The sequence below is a fragment of the Balaenoptera physalus genome, assembly GCF_965194825.1.
Source record: "Balaenoptera physalus genome assembly, chromosome: 1".
NCBI lineage: Eukaryota > Metazoa > Chordata > Mammalia > Artiodactyla > Balaenopteridae > Balaenoptera > Balaenoptera physalus.
In genome coordinates, this window is record NC_138882.1 from 77,832,658 (window position 1) to 77,846,419 (window position 13,762).

Consider the following 13,762-nt stretch of genomic DNA (forward strand, 5'->3'; position numbering starts at 1 on the left):
TAATGATAGTGAAGATGATCCAGGACCTCGGAATAAGAATGGAGGCAAAGATTGAGAAGATGCAAGAAATGATTAACAAAGACCTAGAAGAATTAAAGAACAAACAAACAGAGATGACCAATACAATAACTGAAATGAAAACTACACTAGAAGGAATCAATAGCAGAATAACTGAGGCAGAAGAACGGATAAGTGACCTGGAAGGCAGAATGGTGGAATTCACTGCTGCGGAACAGACTAAAGAAAAAAGAATGAAAAGAAATGAAGACAGCCTAAGAGACCTCTGGGACAACATTAAACGCAACAACATTCGCATTATAGGGGTCCTAGAAGGAGAAGAGAGAGAGAAAGGACCAGAGAAAATATATGAAGAGATTATAGTCGAAAACTTCCCTAACATGGGAAAGGAAATAGCCACCCAAGTCCAGGAAGCGCAGAGAGTCCCATACAGAATAAACCCAAGGAGAAACACGCCGAGACACATAGTAATCAAAGTGGCAAAAATTAAAGACAAAGAAAAATTACTGAAAGCAGCAAGGGAAAAACGACAAATAACATACAAGGGAACTCCCATAAGGTTAACAGCTGATTTCTCAGCAGAAACTCTACAAGCCAGAAGGGAGTGGCATGATATACTTAAAGTGATGAAAGGGAAGAACCTACAACCAAGATTACTCTACCCAGCAAGGATCTCATTCAGACTCGATGGAGAAATAAAAAGCTTTACAGACAAGAAAAAGCTAAGAGAATTCAGCACCACCAAACCAGCTCTACAACAAATGCTAAAGGAACTTCTCTAAGTGGGAAACACAAGAGAAGAAAAGGACCTACAAAAACAAACCCAAAACAATTAAGAAAATAGTCATAGGAACATACATATCGATAATTACCTTAAACGTGAATGGATTAAATGCCCCAACCAAAAGACACAGACTGGCTGAATGGATACAAAAACAAGACCCATATATATGCTGTCTACAAGAGACCCACTTTAGACCTAGGGACACATACAGAATGAAAGTTAGGGGATGGAAAAAGATATTCCATGCAAATGGAAAGCAAAAGAAAGCTGGAGTAGCTATACTCATATCAGATAAAATAGACTTTAAAATAAAGAATGTTACAAGAGACAAGGAAGGACACTACATAATGATCCAGGGATCAATCCAAGAAGAAGACATAACAATTATAAATATATATGCACCCAACATAGGAGCACCTCGATACATAAGGCAACTGCTAACAGCTATAAAAGAGGAAATTGACAGTAACACAATAATAGTGGGGGACTTTAACACCTCACTTACACCAATGGACAGATCATCCAAAATGAAAATAAATAAGGAAACAGAAGCTTTAAATGACACAATAGACCAGATAGATTTAATTGATATACATAGGATATTCCATCCAAAAACAGCAGATTACACGTTCTTCTCAAGTGCACACGGAACATTTTCCAGGATAGATCACATCTTGGGTCACAAATCAAGCCTCAGTAAATTTAAGAAAATTGAAATCATATCAAGCATCTTTTCTGACCACAACGCTATGAGATTAGAAATGAATTACAGGGAAAAAAACGTAAAAAAGACAAACACATGGAGGCTAAACAATACGTTACTAAATAACCAAGAGATCACTGAAGAAATCAAAGAGGAAATCAAAAAATACCTAGAGACAAATGACAATGAAAACACGACGACCCAAAACCTATGGGATGCAGCAAAAGCAGTTCTAAGAGGGAAGTTTATAGCTATACAAGCCTACCTAAAGAAACAAGAAAAATCTCAAGTAAACAATCTAACCTTACACCTAAAGAAACTAGAGAAAGAAGAACAAACAAAACCCAAAGTTAGCAGAAGGAAAGAAATCATAAAGATCAGAGCAGAAATAAATGAAATAGAAACAAAGAAAACAATAGCAAAGATCAATAAAACTAAAAGTTGGTTCTTTGAGAAGATAAACAAAATTGATAAGCCATTAGCCCAGACTCATCAAGAAAAAGAGGGAGAGGACTCAAATCAATAAAATCAGAAATGAAAAAGGAGAAGTTACAACAGACACCGCAGAAATACAAAGCATCCTAAGAGACTACTACGAGCAACTTTATGCCAATAAAATGGACAACCTGGAAGAAATGGACAAATTCTTAGAAAGGTATAACCTTCCAAGACTGAACCAGGAAGAAACAGAAAATATGAACAGACCAATCACAAGTAATGAAATTGAAACTGTGATTAAAAATCTTCCAACAAACAAAAGTCCAGGCCCAGATGGCTTCACAGGAGAATTCTATCAAACATTTAGAGAAGAGCTAACACCCATCCTTCTCAAACTCTTCCAAAAAATTGCAGAGGAAGGAACACTCCCAAACTCATTCTATGAGGCCACCATCACCCTGATACCAAAACCAGACAAAGACACTACAAAAAAAGAAAATTACAGACCAATATCACTGATGAATATAGATGCAAAAATCCTCAACAAAATACTAGCAAACAGAATCCAAAAACACATTAAAAGGATCATACACCACGATCAAGTGGGATTTATCCCAGGGATGCAAGGATTCTTCAATATACGGAAATCAATCAATGTGATACACCATATTAACAAATTGAAGAATAAAAACCATATGATCATCTCAATAGATGCAGAAAAAGCTTTTGACAAAATTCAACACCCATTTCTGATAAAAACTCTCCAGAAAGTGGGCATAGAGGGAACCTACCTCAACATAATAAAGGCCATATAAAAAAAAAAAAAAGAAAGAAAAAAAAAAAGTCTATCTGAAATTCTGGAGTCCAAATATTTTTAATATTTGCACATTCGTCTTTAATATTGATTTCATCAACAATATAATGATTGATCAAAATATATTTTAGACAATGTATTTAGATCCCGGCTCTCCATTATGTAATGGTTGAATAAATGGTATGACTTACTTCCATGAGCTTTAACATCTTCATGTGTAAAATGAAGATAATACTTAGCTGGCAGCTGAGCATTACATAAAGTAACAGAGATGAACATCCTGCAGTGTTTCCTGTGCCAGACACTGCTCTAGGTGCTGAGGTTATGGTCATAAGTGCAAACATAAGAAGCAACATTCCTGTCCTCACAGAAAAGGAGGAGCTGGCTAAGCTGACCGAGAAGGAGATACAGGAGGAAAACTAGACAAGCTGTGGTATCATAAAAGCCTACAAAATAAAGTGTTTCAAAAAAGGGAATTATCAAAAATGAACCTGAGGTGATTGACTGCGAAGGGGCACAAAGAAACTTTCTGAAGTAGTGAAAATGTTGATATCATGATTGAAGTGGTGGTTTCAGAACTGTTTCCATTTGTCAAAACTCATTAAACTGTACACATAAAATTGGTGATTTTTATTGTGTGTATATTATACCTCAATAAATCTGATTTCTAAAAAAATGTATATGTCATGAAAAACAATTCTAAAAAGGGCAGAAGAACTGTTCTAGATGAAAGGAGACTAAAGAGGTGTGACAAGTAGATGCCATGTATGACCTTGGACTGGATTCTGAATCCCTCCCCCCAAAAGCTATAAAGAATATTTGGGGGCAAATGTGGAAATCTGAATATGGATTCTATATTAAACTCTATTGTATCAGTGTTAAACTTTGGTGTGGTCATTTTATTGTGCTTACATAGGAGAACATCCTTTTTTTAGGAGATGCATATTCAAGTATTTACGGGTGAAGTGTTAAAATGTCTGCAACTAACTCTTAAATGGTTCAGAAAAAAACACATGTGAGTGTAAACAGATAGATAAAAATGATGCAAATGCGGAAAAATGTCAACAATTGGTGAAATCTCGGTAAAGGTTCTCCATATACTCACTGTACTCATCTTTCAACTTTTCTGTAGATTTGAAGTTTTTAAAAATAAAAATTGGAGGACTGAAAACAAGAGGGAATAGTCAACCATGTCAAATACTGTTAAGAGGTCAGGTAAGATGAGAATGAAGACATGACCTTTGGCTTTGGCAAGATATTGGTCATTGGTGACCCTTTTGCAAGAGCATTTCAGTAGGGGCAAAAGCTAGGTAAGAGTGGGCAGAGGAGAGAATGGGAGATAAGCAAATGGAGGCAACGAGTGCAGGTAACTCTTTCAAGAGCTTTGCTATGAAGGGTAGCAGAGAAACAGAACGTGGAGTTAAGAGAGTCTCCCTACACCAAAAGGAATATTAAGACATTTTGTACGTTGATGGGGATGATCCCGTAGCGAAGAAACTGATCATTCAGGACAGAAAGACTAAAAATGCGGGAGCAAAGTCTTTGAAACTGTGAGAAGGACCGGAATGCACAATCCAAAAGGAAGGAGTCACCTTAGATAAGGGTGATGATGACAGTGACAAAGGTGGTAACAGTGACTAACCTAACAGCTAGGCACTATTTAAAGCATTTTTGCTCATTTAATTCCCACACAAATCTAAGAGGAAGGTATTAGTAATATCTCCTTTTACAGGAAGCCAAGTACAGAAAAGTTAATTAACTTGCCCAACTATACTTATCCAATAAGTAGCAAAGTTGGGATTTCGAACTCCATGGAAGATACTTTTCTCCCAGTGCAATAAGAAGGAAGGCAGAGTTTGTGGGTGTAGATGCAGCTGGTAGCGGAAAGATAAAGTAGCTCTTATACAATTACATCTATTTTCCCAATGTAGCATTTGGGTGAGTTCATCAGCTGAGGGGGTAGGGAGAGGGGATGTTGGAGATGTGAGAAGAGAAGGTGAGAAATTCTTGTTTCAGATGGAAGGCAAGTGAATTTACTAGCAATGACAAGAGGTTTTTTTTTTTTAACATCTTTATCGGAGTATAATTGCTTTACAATGGTGTGTTAGTTTCTGCTTTATAACAAAGTGAATCAGCTATACATATACATACATCCCCATATCTCCTCCCTCTTGCATCTCCCTCCCATCCTCCCTATGCCACACCTCTAGGTGGTCACAAAGCACCGAGCTGATCTCCCTGTGCGATGCAGCTGCTTCCCACTAGCTATCTACTTTACATTTGGTAGTGTGTATATGTCCGTGCTACTTCTCTCACTTCGTCCCAGCTTACCCTTCCCCATCCCCGTGTCCTCAAGTCCATTCTCTACGTCTGCATCTTTATTCCTGACAAGCAGTACTGAATGCCCCTTTGGAATTCACGGTCATAAATTTGAAGTGAATCTACTTGTCCTGACTGGATGATATTTTGTAGCAATTTTCAGCTGCTTGAGAGCAGGCATAAAGAGGATAGCTGGGTTTAACTAGGGTGGGATTTTTACAGGCAAGTGGGACCTAAGAAAAGAGGAGCCAGGAGGGTGGTTTGCAAGAGAGTGGTGATAGTATGGGACACGGAATGTAGGCTGGGTAAGGAGGGGCGTATGGCCATGATGGATGTAATGGACACAGGAAAAGCGGTAGGGTCAGAGGACTGGAGATCTGTGAGGTCAAAGAGTAGCTGGAGTGTGGGTATTACAGTAGGAGAGTAAGTAAGAGTCAGAGGGGGATGCCTGAAGAGGAGATTTCAAATGGAGTGCCATTATGGATGATGATACGGTCTAGAGTATGACCGTGTGGATGGGAGGCTGAGGTGGTGCAGAAATAAAAGATGACTGGATCTAAAGAGGCCAGAGTGCTGGGTGAGTCCTCTCTGTGGATGCTGAAGTTTTACAGAGAGCTGACAAAAGCAGTGGTGGAGAGTCATCAGTGAAGGCGGGATAGAAGACAGCAACAAAGAAGGGTAAGAGGAGTGTTATAAACTTGAAAGATGTTAGGGAGACCGAAGAAAAAAGGAGAGGTCATTTGGAAGTTGTAGTGGGGAGCAAAGATACTACCCACCCCATCTGCAGGCTCAGAGGTATATGAGGTGGGGAAGAAAAATCAAGCTCTAATTTGAGAAGTAGCCCCAGTTAGAGCAAGAAGGTGAAGAGACGGTTCAGAAAAGAGGCTGAGGATGCAGCACAGTACTGAACACATGGTATATACTCAATCAGTATTTCCTGAATTTGAATCTTAAATTTTCTAATAGTATACTATATCCTAAAAAGGAAAACAAAACTTATTTACAAAGAAACCCAAACCAGATTAAAAAGGAAATGATCCTCTAATTATTGTATTTTTCAAATCCATGAAAAGGCTCATTTTCAAAAATTAGTCCCTTGGCCAAGAAAATCAGAATCAAACAGCATCTTATTGTTCTTGGCTTAATACAAACGGATAGCTCAGTGTTATGCAAGAGAATGCCTGGTTTTATTTTATAAGAATCTGAGATCAGAACAACAAAATTAAGTGAATTCTGCCTTGTTGAAGCTTAGACAATAGCCTTTCTGAGCATAAGCTGACCAGAAGTTAAATCTATTACGGTTCAAGCAGAGAAACCTAGGTACCTATGGAATAAGATTTAATAGTATTCCCTAAGTATATTCTTTGGAGTGTAATATAGTACACTTTGAAATATACTGTTCCACTTGAAGTTGTAATATGATTGCTCCATGAAAGCTTCAGAGGTATGCCTTTATTGAAGGAAGATAAGTTCGTCTCAATGTTATAGTTTGTTTCTTTAAAAAATTTGTTGTCTTTGTAAGACTAAGAAAATGTCATAATTCTTTTATGCCTTAACAACAACAAAAAAAGTTTTATTTTGTGTCTATAACGTTGCCTCCCAAGCATTTCTAATAAGCTGTCTATATACAGCTAACTGAAATTCTATAGTCCTCTATGGTCTTAATATGTACAATGAATATCTAATACTTTTTCTCTAAGACTAAATTTTATTGGAGTTTATATAGAATCCCAGTGTTTTATTTTATAACTGTATTTGGTGGCTTAATCATGATCATCAATCAGAATGTGGATTGGTTCAACTGCAGGTTAAAGGGCTTTTCATTTTCGTCTTACTCATTAAACTATGAGGTTCCCGTTACTAGACAGAAAATTTACCAGTAGTTCTATTACACCAGATAAATGGACTTGAGAAGGATAGCCAATTCTCCTAGTTTCATTAGAGCCTAATATGATGTGTCAGAGGAAGTAATCAGCCAACAATATACACTGTGCTCATTTACGACACACAGCTGGTATTGGGAGTGAGAGATTTCGCTTTTCCATAAAGAACCCAGCTGGAAGTAATCTCTTCTTTACTAAATTTCTTTAGTACTTTCTTCATTCCTTATGGGACGTTCTCTTCGGGATACAGTGATTTCTGTGCTCGTCTTATTTTTCCTCCTAGACTCTAAGCAAGCACGCTATGCCTTAACATCTTTGGATACTCTCAAAGTATTAATGGTATTATTTGTATTTTATCTAATACCCAGAACTAGTGGGAGAACAAAATGCAATAGTAATATTATCAATATCAAATTCATCAGTATTACGGATTAAATATAAATAGGCTTCTTAGGTTTGGTCTGGGAATCATATCACCATTTATGTGATATAGGAAACTGCTTTGAGTTCCAACAACCTAACTTACAAATTCACTCTCAGAACATAGCAGGGACTTCTTATACATCATGTATTACCAGAAAGGCCCCAGACAACAAGTGTATAAATCAGTAAAGATGTTAACTTTTCCAATTTTGTAAATAAAAGAGAATGATTTTTTTCTTTTAAAAATATAGTCATTTAAAAAGCAACTTTAAATTAAATCCTTTACTTTTTAAAAGAGCACAGGAATTTAAAAATAATATTTTGTGAAAACAGTGGGAAAATGTTTCAGAATTAATGCATGGACATATACCTAACCAACTGAACATTTTAAGTGTCTTTTAGTTTAATCCAGAGAATCTAGGTTAAACAAAGCAATTGCATGTCGTTCATAAACCAAAATTTCAACTTACCACTTATGTTTATTGCTGGTAATACAATTGACATCTTTGGTCTTGTAGTCTTGTTATGGGTGGTAGCTGGTAGCAGCAGGTGATCCTAAGAATAACGAAGAACAAGTTGTTACTCATAACAATTGGCTCAGTCCTATAACAAGCCAAATTCAGAGTTCCTAGGATGCCAACATTTCATCGCGATCATAAAAAAATGACAGTTTTTATTTGAACCTGGCTTTGGGGGTAATTAACTACAAACCATTTTACGATTCATTCATTCATAACGCAATAAACATTATGAATTACTGAATGACTATCATTACCAGGTACTATGTATCAATAGTATTCTTAGAATATTCCTAGGTTCTGATAACATATATGCTGCAGTATACTATAAAGAGTATTGGTCAAGCAGTCAGAACGGAGGGATTTTAATTCTAGCTCTGCCGCTGAATAGCTGTATGATCTTGGTCCATTTCCAGTCCTGTAAAATGAGGAGGCTAGACTAGATAATGTCACAAGATACTAAAGTTATCTATCTAATAGAGTCATTTTCAAACTTCTTTTTTAAAGAAGAGGAACGTTCCCCCCACCCCAAAAAAAGAATTCTGATCCCAAATTACTAATATATAAAAGAGAGATTCTGACTGAAGCAAGGCCAAGGCTGAGAGCCTTGCCTGCTTAGCCTCCTCTTCTTCCTTTGAAGCAGCCAGTGTTAGACTATTCTTTTGGTAAGCAACAGGTATATACTGAAGAAGATACATAGTTCTTGCCCTTAAAAAGCACACAGCGTAGAGGAAGGGTTAAAAAAATTACAAGTGCATGTCTAGCATAACTATATAATTCTAAATGTGATATTGCCAACCTTTGATCATCTATAAATGACCCAGGGCATCTGAGGTTTCTAGTTTCCAACCACACAAATACTGCATTAAGAATTAGCCAAGAGGAGTTTAGCTTCAAAAACAGGGTAGTATGAGTGTTTTGGAAAAGATAAACACATCTGTAGGTATTCCAAAGCTGATTATGAATGACTTAATGACTTTGATATTAACTACTGTTTTCAGTAACTCCTTTTTCCTAGCAAAAACATGGGAATTGTCACAGCAAAAAGGAAAAAAAGAAAGAAGTATATACATATATGTGTGTTTCTATTTAAAGGAGCATGATTAAACTGAGAGAAAGCTGACACACAGTCTAACTCCTCTTGCTTTCTTTTCTTGTTCGTTTCTCATTCATTCAACAAACTTGCTATATGGAAGGACTCATCAAAAAGTAGGATTTGACATAGCTGAGAGTGATAAAAATTCAATGCAACTTAATTCAAAGTCAATGTGATTATGAAATGTAAGTATCGACAAAGCTAAGAAAAAAATCTGTGAAAAACAAATTGAAATTAATGTACATGAACAGAACTGTACAGAAAACATTTGCAGTAACTGCTTGTGCTTTGTCTAATTCAAGGCAACATCTCCATGAGAACATACATGTTTTTTTAAAAAGAGGCGAAAAGATGAGTGAAATTGTTCTTTTAGAATTCCAGCCTTGCAGCATGAGAGTTTTTTTTTTTTTAAGTGCATTGTTAGACACAAAGATCACACGTTTCTGAGAGTAAGATAACATGATAGCCAAGACAAAACAAAACTTGCGGATCTTCATGCCATGAAAATTATAAATAGCTAAACTCCTATAATTAAAATACTGCTTCAGGATCCCCAAAATTGAATGAGAAAACAAACCAACAAACTTACAAGCCCCAAATTAAGGCTACTGTAAAAATAAACACACTTAGATTCCATTGGTCATGGGTTAAGGTCAGGCTCAGACTTACAGCTGAGTTTCCTGCTAAGATCTTACGATTTTCCAAACATAATGCCTCCTACTTTCTTCATTAAATTTCAAACAAAGCAGTTACTTTTGCAGCAGAAAACCAAAAATCACATTATTATTTGTGAAAAAGAAGAATCACATCTTGAATGCATAAAAACTATTACAGTTAACCTGCCTTACCTCTAATTATTAAAGGTTTGCAAAATGGGAGGAAAACCTATAATTTAAAGTGCTTGTTTACCAAGAGGCCTACAGGTTAGAGGCCTACAGGTTAGAACGGCAGGGAATCAAAGCTGGTATACTACAAACTCTAATTGTGCTTATTTTATATTAAAAAATAATTTGTATACACACATGCCTGGGGCAGCGTAGTTGTTTCATTTAACATTTACTTCCTCTTCCTCAAGTTAAATGTTTCTTGCCATAACAATGAATTATCAATCATTTTTTTCTCTCCAACTATGTTCATTTCACTTTTTATGGCATTTCACTAATCCTAACAGTGACATCTCCAGAGAAAAGGAGCCAGTCAACAAGTATTTATTGACTTCTTACCATTCATTAAAAAAAATTTACCGAGCATAGTGACCTGCCACGTATTCAGCACTGTACTACAGACGATAGTTTCTTTTAAAGAACATAAATTCAAGCTTTTATTTTGTTAGGGAAAGAATGCTAATTGTGGCAGGAACAGTCATTTGTGCTCAATATCTGATTTCCCTTCTATAACATTAGAATAGAAATAGGACCTTCCATTTCCAATGGCATTTAGTTGGGCACAAAGCCACTCAGGAAAAGGACTATATTCCTTTGCAACCAAATGAAGCCATACATTCAAGTTCTGGTCAATGGACTATAAGGAGAAATGGTGCATGAAACTTTGTCAAGGTGGTGATGGTGGAAGGCAACCTTCCTCCTTCCCTTTTCTCTTCCCTGCTAGCTAGAATGCAGGTGTGACTGCTAGAACTGGAGGAGCCATCCTGGACCATGAGATAGAAACTGCAATCTGAGATTTATGGACCAATAAGATAAAGGAGCTAGGGATCCTGATGATCAAGGAGCTACTGTAAGATCTCCAGAACTTCACATGAGAGAGAAGCAAAATTCTAATTTGTCTAAGTCACTATCATTTCGGATTTTCTGTCCCTCGTAGCTAAACACAACCCTGATTACTTGTTATATTATAAATTTGTGAAACAATACTAATGGTATTTACCCAAGAGAAATCTCAATAAGGGTTAAAGTAATCAGAGACAGCTTTACTCTATTTTTGACAGCATTCCAAAAACCACATTTGTTATCTGATATTACCTGATATTATCTGATATTGTTATTCTTAATATTCCCCCCCCCCTTTTACTTATTTATTAAAGAACCTGTATAGGAAATTCAATCCTGGAAAAATACAGGTACAATTAGATGAATCTGAACAAAACTCTTTCCTATTAAGTCAGTTAATATAATCCAACTGCAACAAAGGTGAAGCTACTTAAAAATAAAAAGGAAAAGTAGAAAAAAAGATGTTGCCATAGAGATAAATATGATATATTTTGTCACTGTCATTCAAAACTATGTTACTAACTTTAAGATATCTTCAAACGGACTCCTGAAATGACTTTATAGGACTGAGATACCACGGGATATCTTCAGGGAGGAAACTATGTGCACAAACATTATAATCAAAGCTTTGTTATTTTTATTCCCAGAGGAAGTTAGAGAAACACTGGTGGGAAAACACCAAAACGTTTCACTATGAGAATGAAGCATCAGTTTTCCAATGTTATGCAATATTGTGTTTGAGAAAATACACTATTTTCATACAGTTCTCCCAATCCCCTCTTCCAAGCACTTTGTTAGAAAAAGACAGAATATTAGTGTATAATACAGCATCCGAAGTTATCTGTTTCTTCTCTTTTTAAGACAGCTAAAGCATTGGAGACTAACTTATCAGAAGAACAGGACCACATTTTGCTCAGCTGGAGGTTATGATGGTAAAACACAATAAAACTGAGGTCCTACTAAGTTTTGCCAAATGTTGATTCTACATATCTGTGTAGAATAGAAACTGACCTTAACTTAAACTAACTCACTAGGTTAAATGACCCTTCCCACTCCCCTCTAAAACTTACTGACTGATGCCCCTAGCACACTGAACATTCATGACTAGTTTTTGTATTTTGCCAAAACTACTTTTGCTAATTGCATTTGTTACTAATTGTGTAATTTAATAAACTACTATGTAACTGATAAGATACAGTGTGAAAAGAGAGCACTGTGAGTGGAGTTTATTGCAAGAAAGACAACATGGAACTTTAGTAGATCTGGACCCAAAAGGAATTGGCCCTACCTCAAAACGTGGCGAATGAATGCACATTTATATAATTAACTGAAACAAAATAAGATACATATACATCTTTTTAAAAAAATGATCCCCTGCTTTAACCAATTTTGTTAATTAACAGATTACCCACTAGTCTCTGTTGTACTAGGTAAAACAGCTTTTCCTATATTAGGAAACTCTGACTCAAGGCTGGAGTGAGTGAGTGAGTTATTTATTTATTTATGCTTTTTTAAAATTTTTATTTATATTTGGCTGCGTTGGGTCTGCATTGCTGCACGCGGGCTTTTCTCTAGTTGCGGCGAGCAGGACCTACTCTTCGTTGCAGTGTGCGGGCTTCTCACTGCGGTGGCTTCTCTTGCTGTGGAGCACAGGCTCTAGGCCCACGGGCTTCAGTAGTTGTGGCACGCGGGCTCAGTAGTTGTGCTCACGGGCTCTAGAGCACAGGCCCAGTAGTTGTGGTGCACGGGCTTAGTTGCTCCGCAGCATGTGGGATCTTCCCGGACCAGGGCTCGAACCCGTGTCTCTGCATTGGCAAGCAAATTCTTAACCACTGCGCCACCAGGGAAGTCCCTGGAGTCCTTTATTTTTGATAGAAAAGAAGGTCCTTAATATCTAAGGATGCCCTGTAGGAATGAAGGAAACTCAATCTGCAACAGGTGGCACTTCTGACACTAAGCAGCTTTCACTTAGATCACTTAGATCAACATGTCAAAAAGTTTTGCAAATCAGGTCCACATTAATAACAATAGACTCTTAACATTTTATATTTGATCCATATACACTGGATTACATAGATGGGGTTGGTTTTCCAACACAGAAAACTGTTAAAACCAGACCAGAAATAAAAAGAGCATCTATCCTCATTTGAAAAATAGCTTTGTATTAAATTTTCTCTGATCTATGTTCCTACCCTAGAGAGCTTTTGTTTTCTATCACTCTACCTCATTTACCTTACCAAGTATCTTTCAAACTGCCAAACAAATTGAAGAGCACATCAAATCTTAAAAATAAGAAGGTCAAAGTAGTAATTAAAAGTAGGCCTTTCACAGTTATTTATCAGATTCACAACATTCTGAACTAAAGTTAATTTCTAGTAGTTATACTAATTGTTGATCAGAAACCAAATGTGTCCCTTCATTTAAAGCAATTAAAAAGCAAAAGCAATTAGAAAATTTGAAATCATTTAAATACACAGACACACATAGGGACATATCCTGAAAATAAGAATTGCAAAAAAAAAAAAAAATTAGAGGTAGTAAAATTAAGTAGAGTGTAATCATTTAAAAGCCTATTAAAATGTCTATGATGTAGGACTTCACATCATAGTAAAAACATAGGCAAAGTACATTACTCACCCCCAAACTAGAAACAGTTAGTAGAAATATCTATATGAATGCAGTATTTGTGCCACTAATGTATGCAATAAAACTACAGACCAATAAAAGGAAATGTAAAGTTTACATCTGCACCATTAGCACACACGTCAGCCAGAGGCAGAATAAATCAAAACTATTAGTGCACAACAGATGGCCCAAGAGTGAGCCAAGGTTCACATTTTGACAAGAGGAAAATTTTGACACTAAATTCAAATTTGATAATGCAGGCAAGGTCACCAGAGGAAAAATTAGCTTGAAATCCTAATAAGTACAAACTCAAGTTTAAGAGATGGTTCTCATATCAAACTCTATAGGAAGCCCCCAGAACTGCCCAACTGATCTTGAACTCCCCTTTTATTCACACAAAAAAGTGTATGACTG

The 13,762-nt window shown here is 36.4% G+C and overlaps 2 protein-coding genes across 8 annotated transcripts in view; one reads left to right on the forward strand and one right to left on the reverse strand.

Annotated features, from left to right (window-relative positions):
* Nucleotides 1-13,762, forward strand: part of LOC309637452 (uncharacterized protein) — a gene marked incomplete at its 5' end in the record, with an annotated part of 279,570 nt that overhangs the window by 170,101 nt on the left and 95,707 nt on the right. The gene's annotated exons all lie outside the window — the stretch shown is intronic.
* Nucleotides 1-13,762, reverse strand: part of ATF6 (activating transcription factor 6) — a 226,037-nt gene that overhangs the window by 48,195 nt on the left and 164,080 nt on the right. For all 7 annotated transcript variants that reach the window (XM_082469316.1, XM_082469318.1, XM_082469315.1 and 4 more), the window contains one exon: nt 7,853-7,937. In XM_082469316.1, the coding sequence (XP_082325442.1) occupies nt 7,853-7,937 (85 nt within the window). The remainder of the gene's footprint in view (nt 1-7,852; nt 7,938-13,762) is intronic.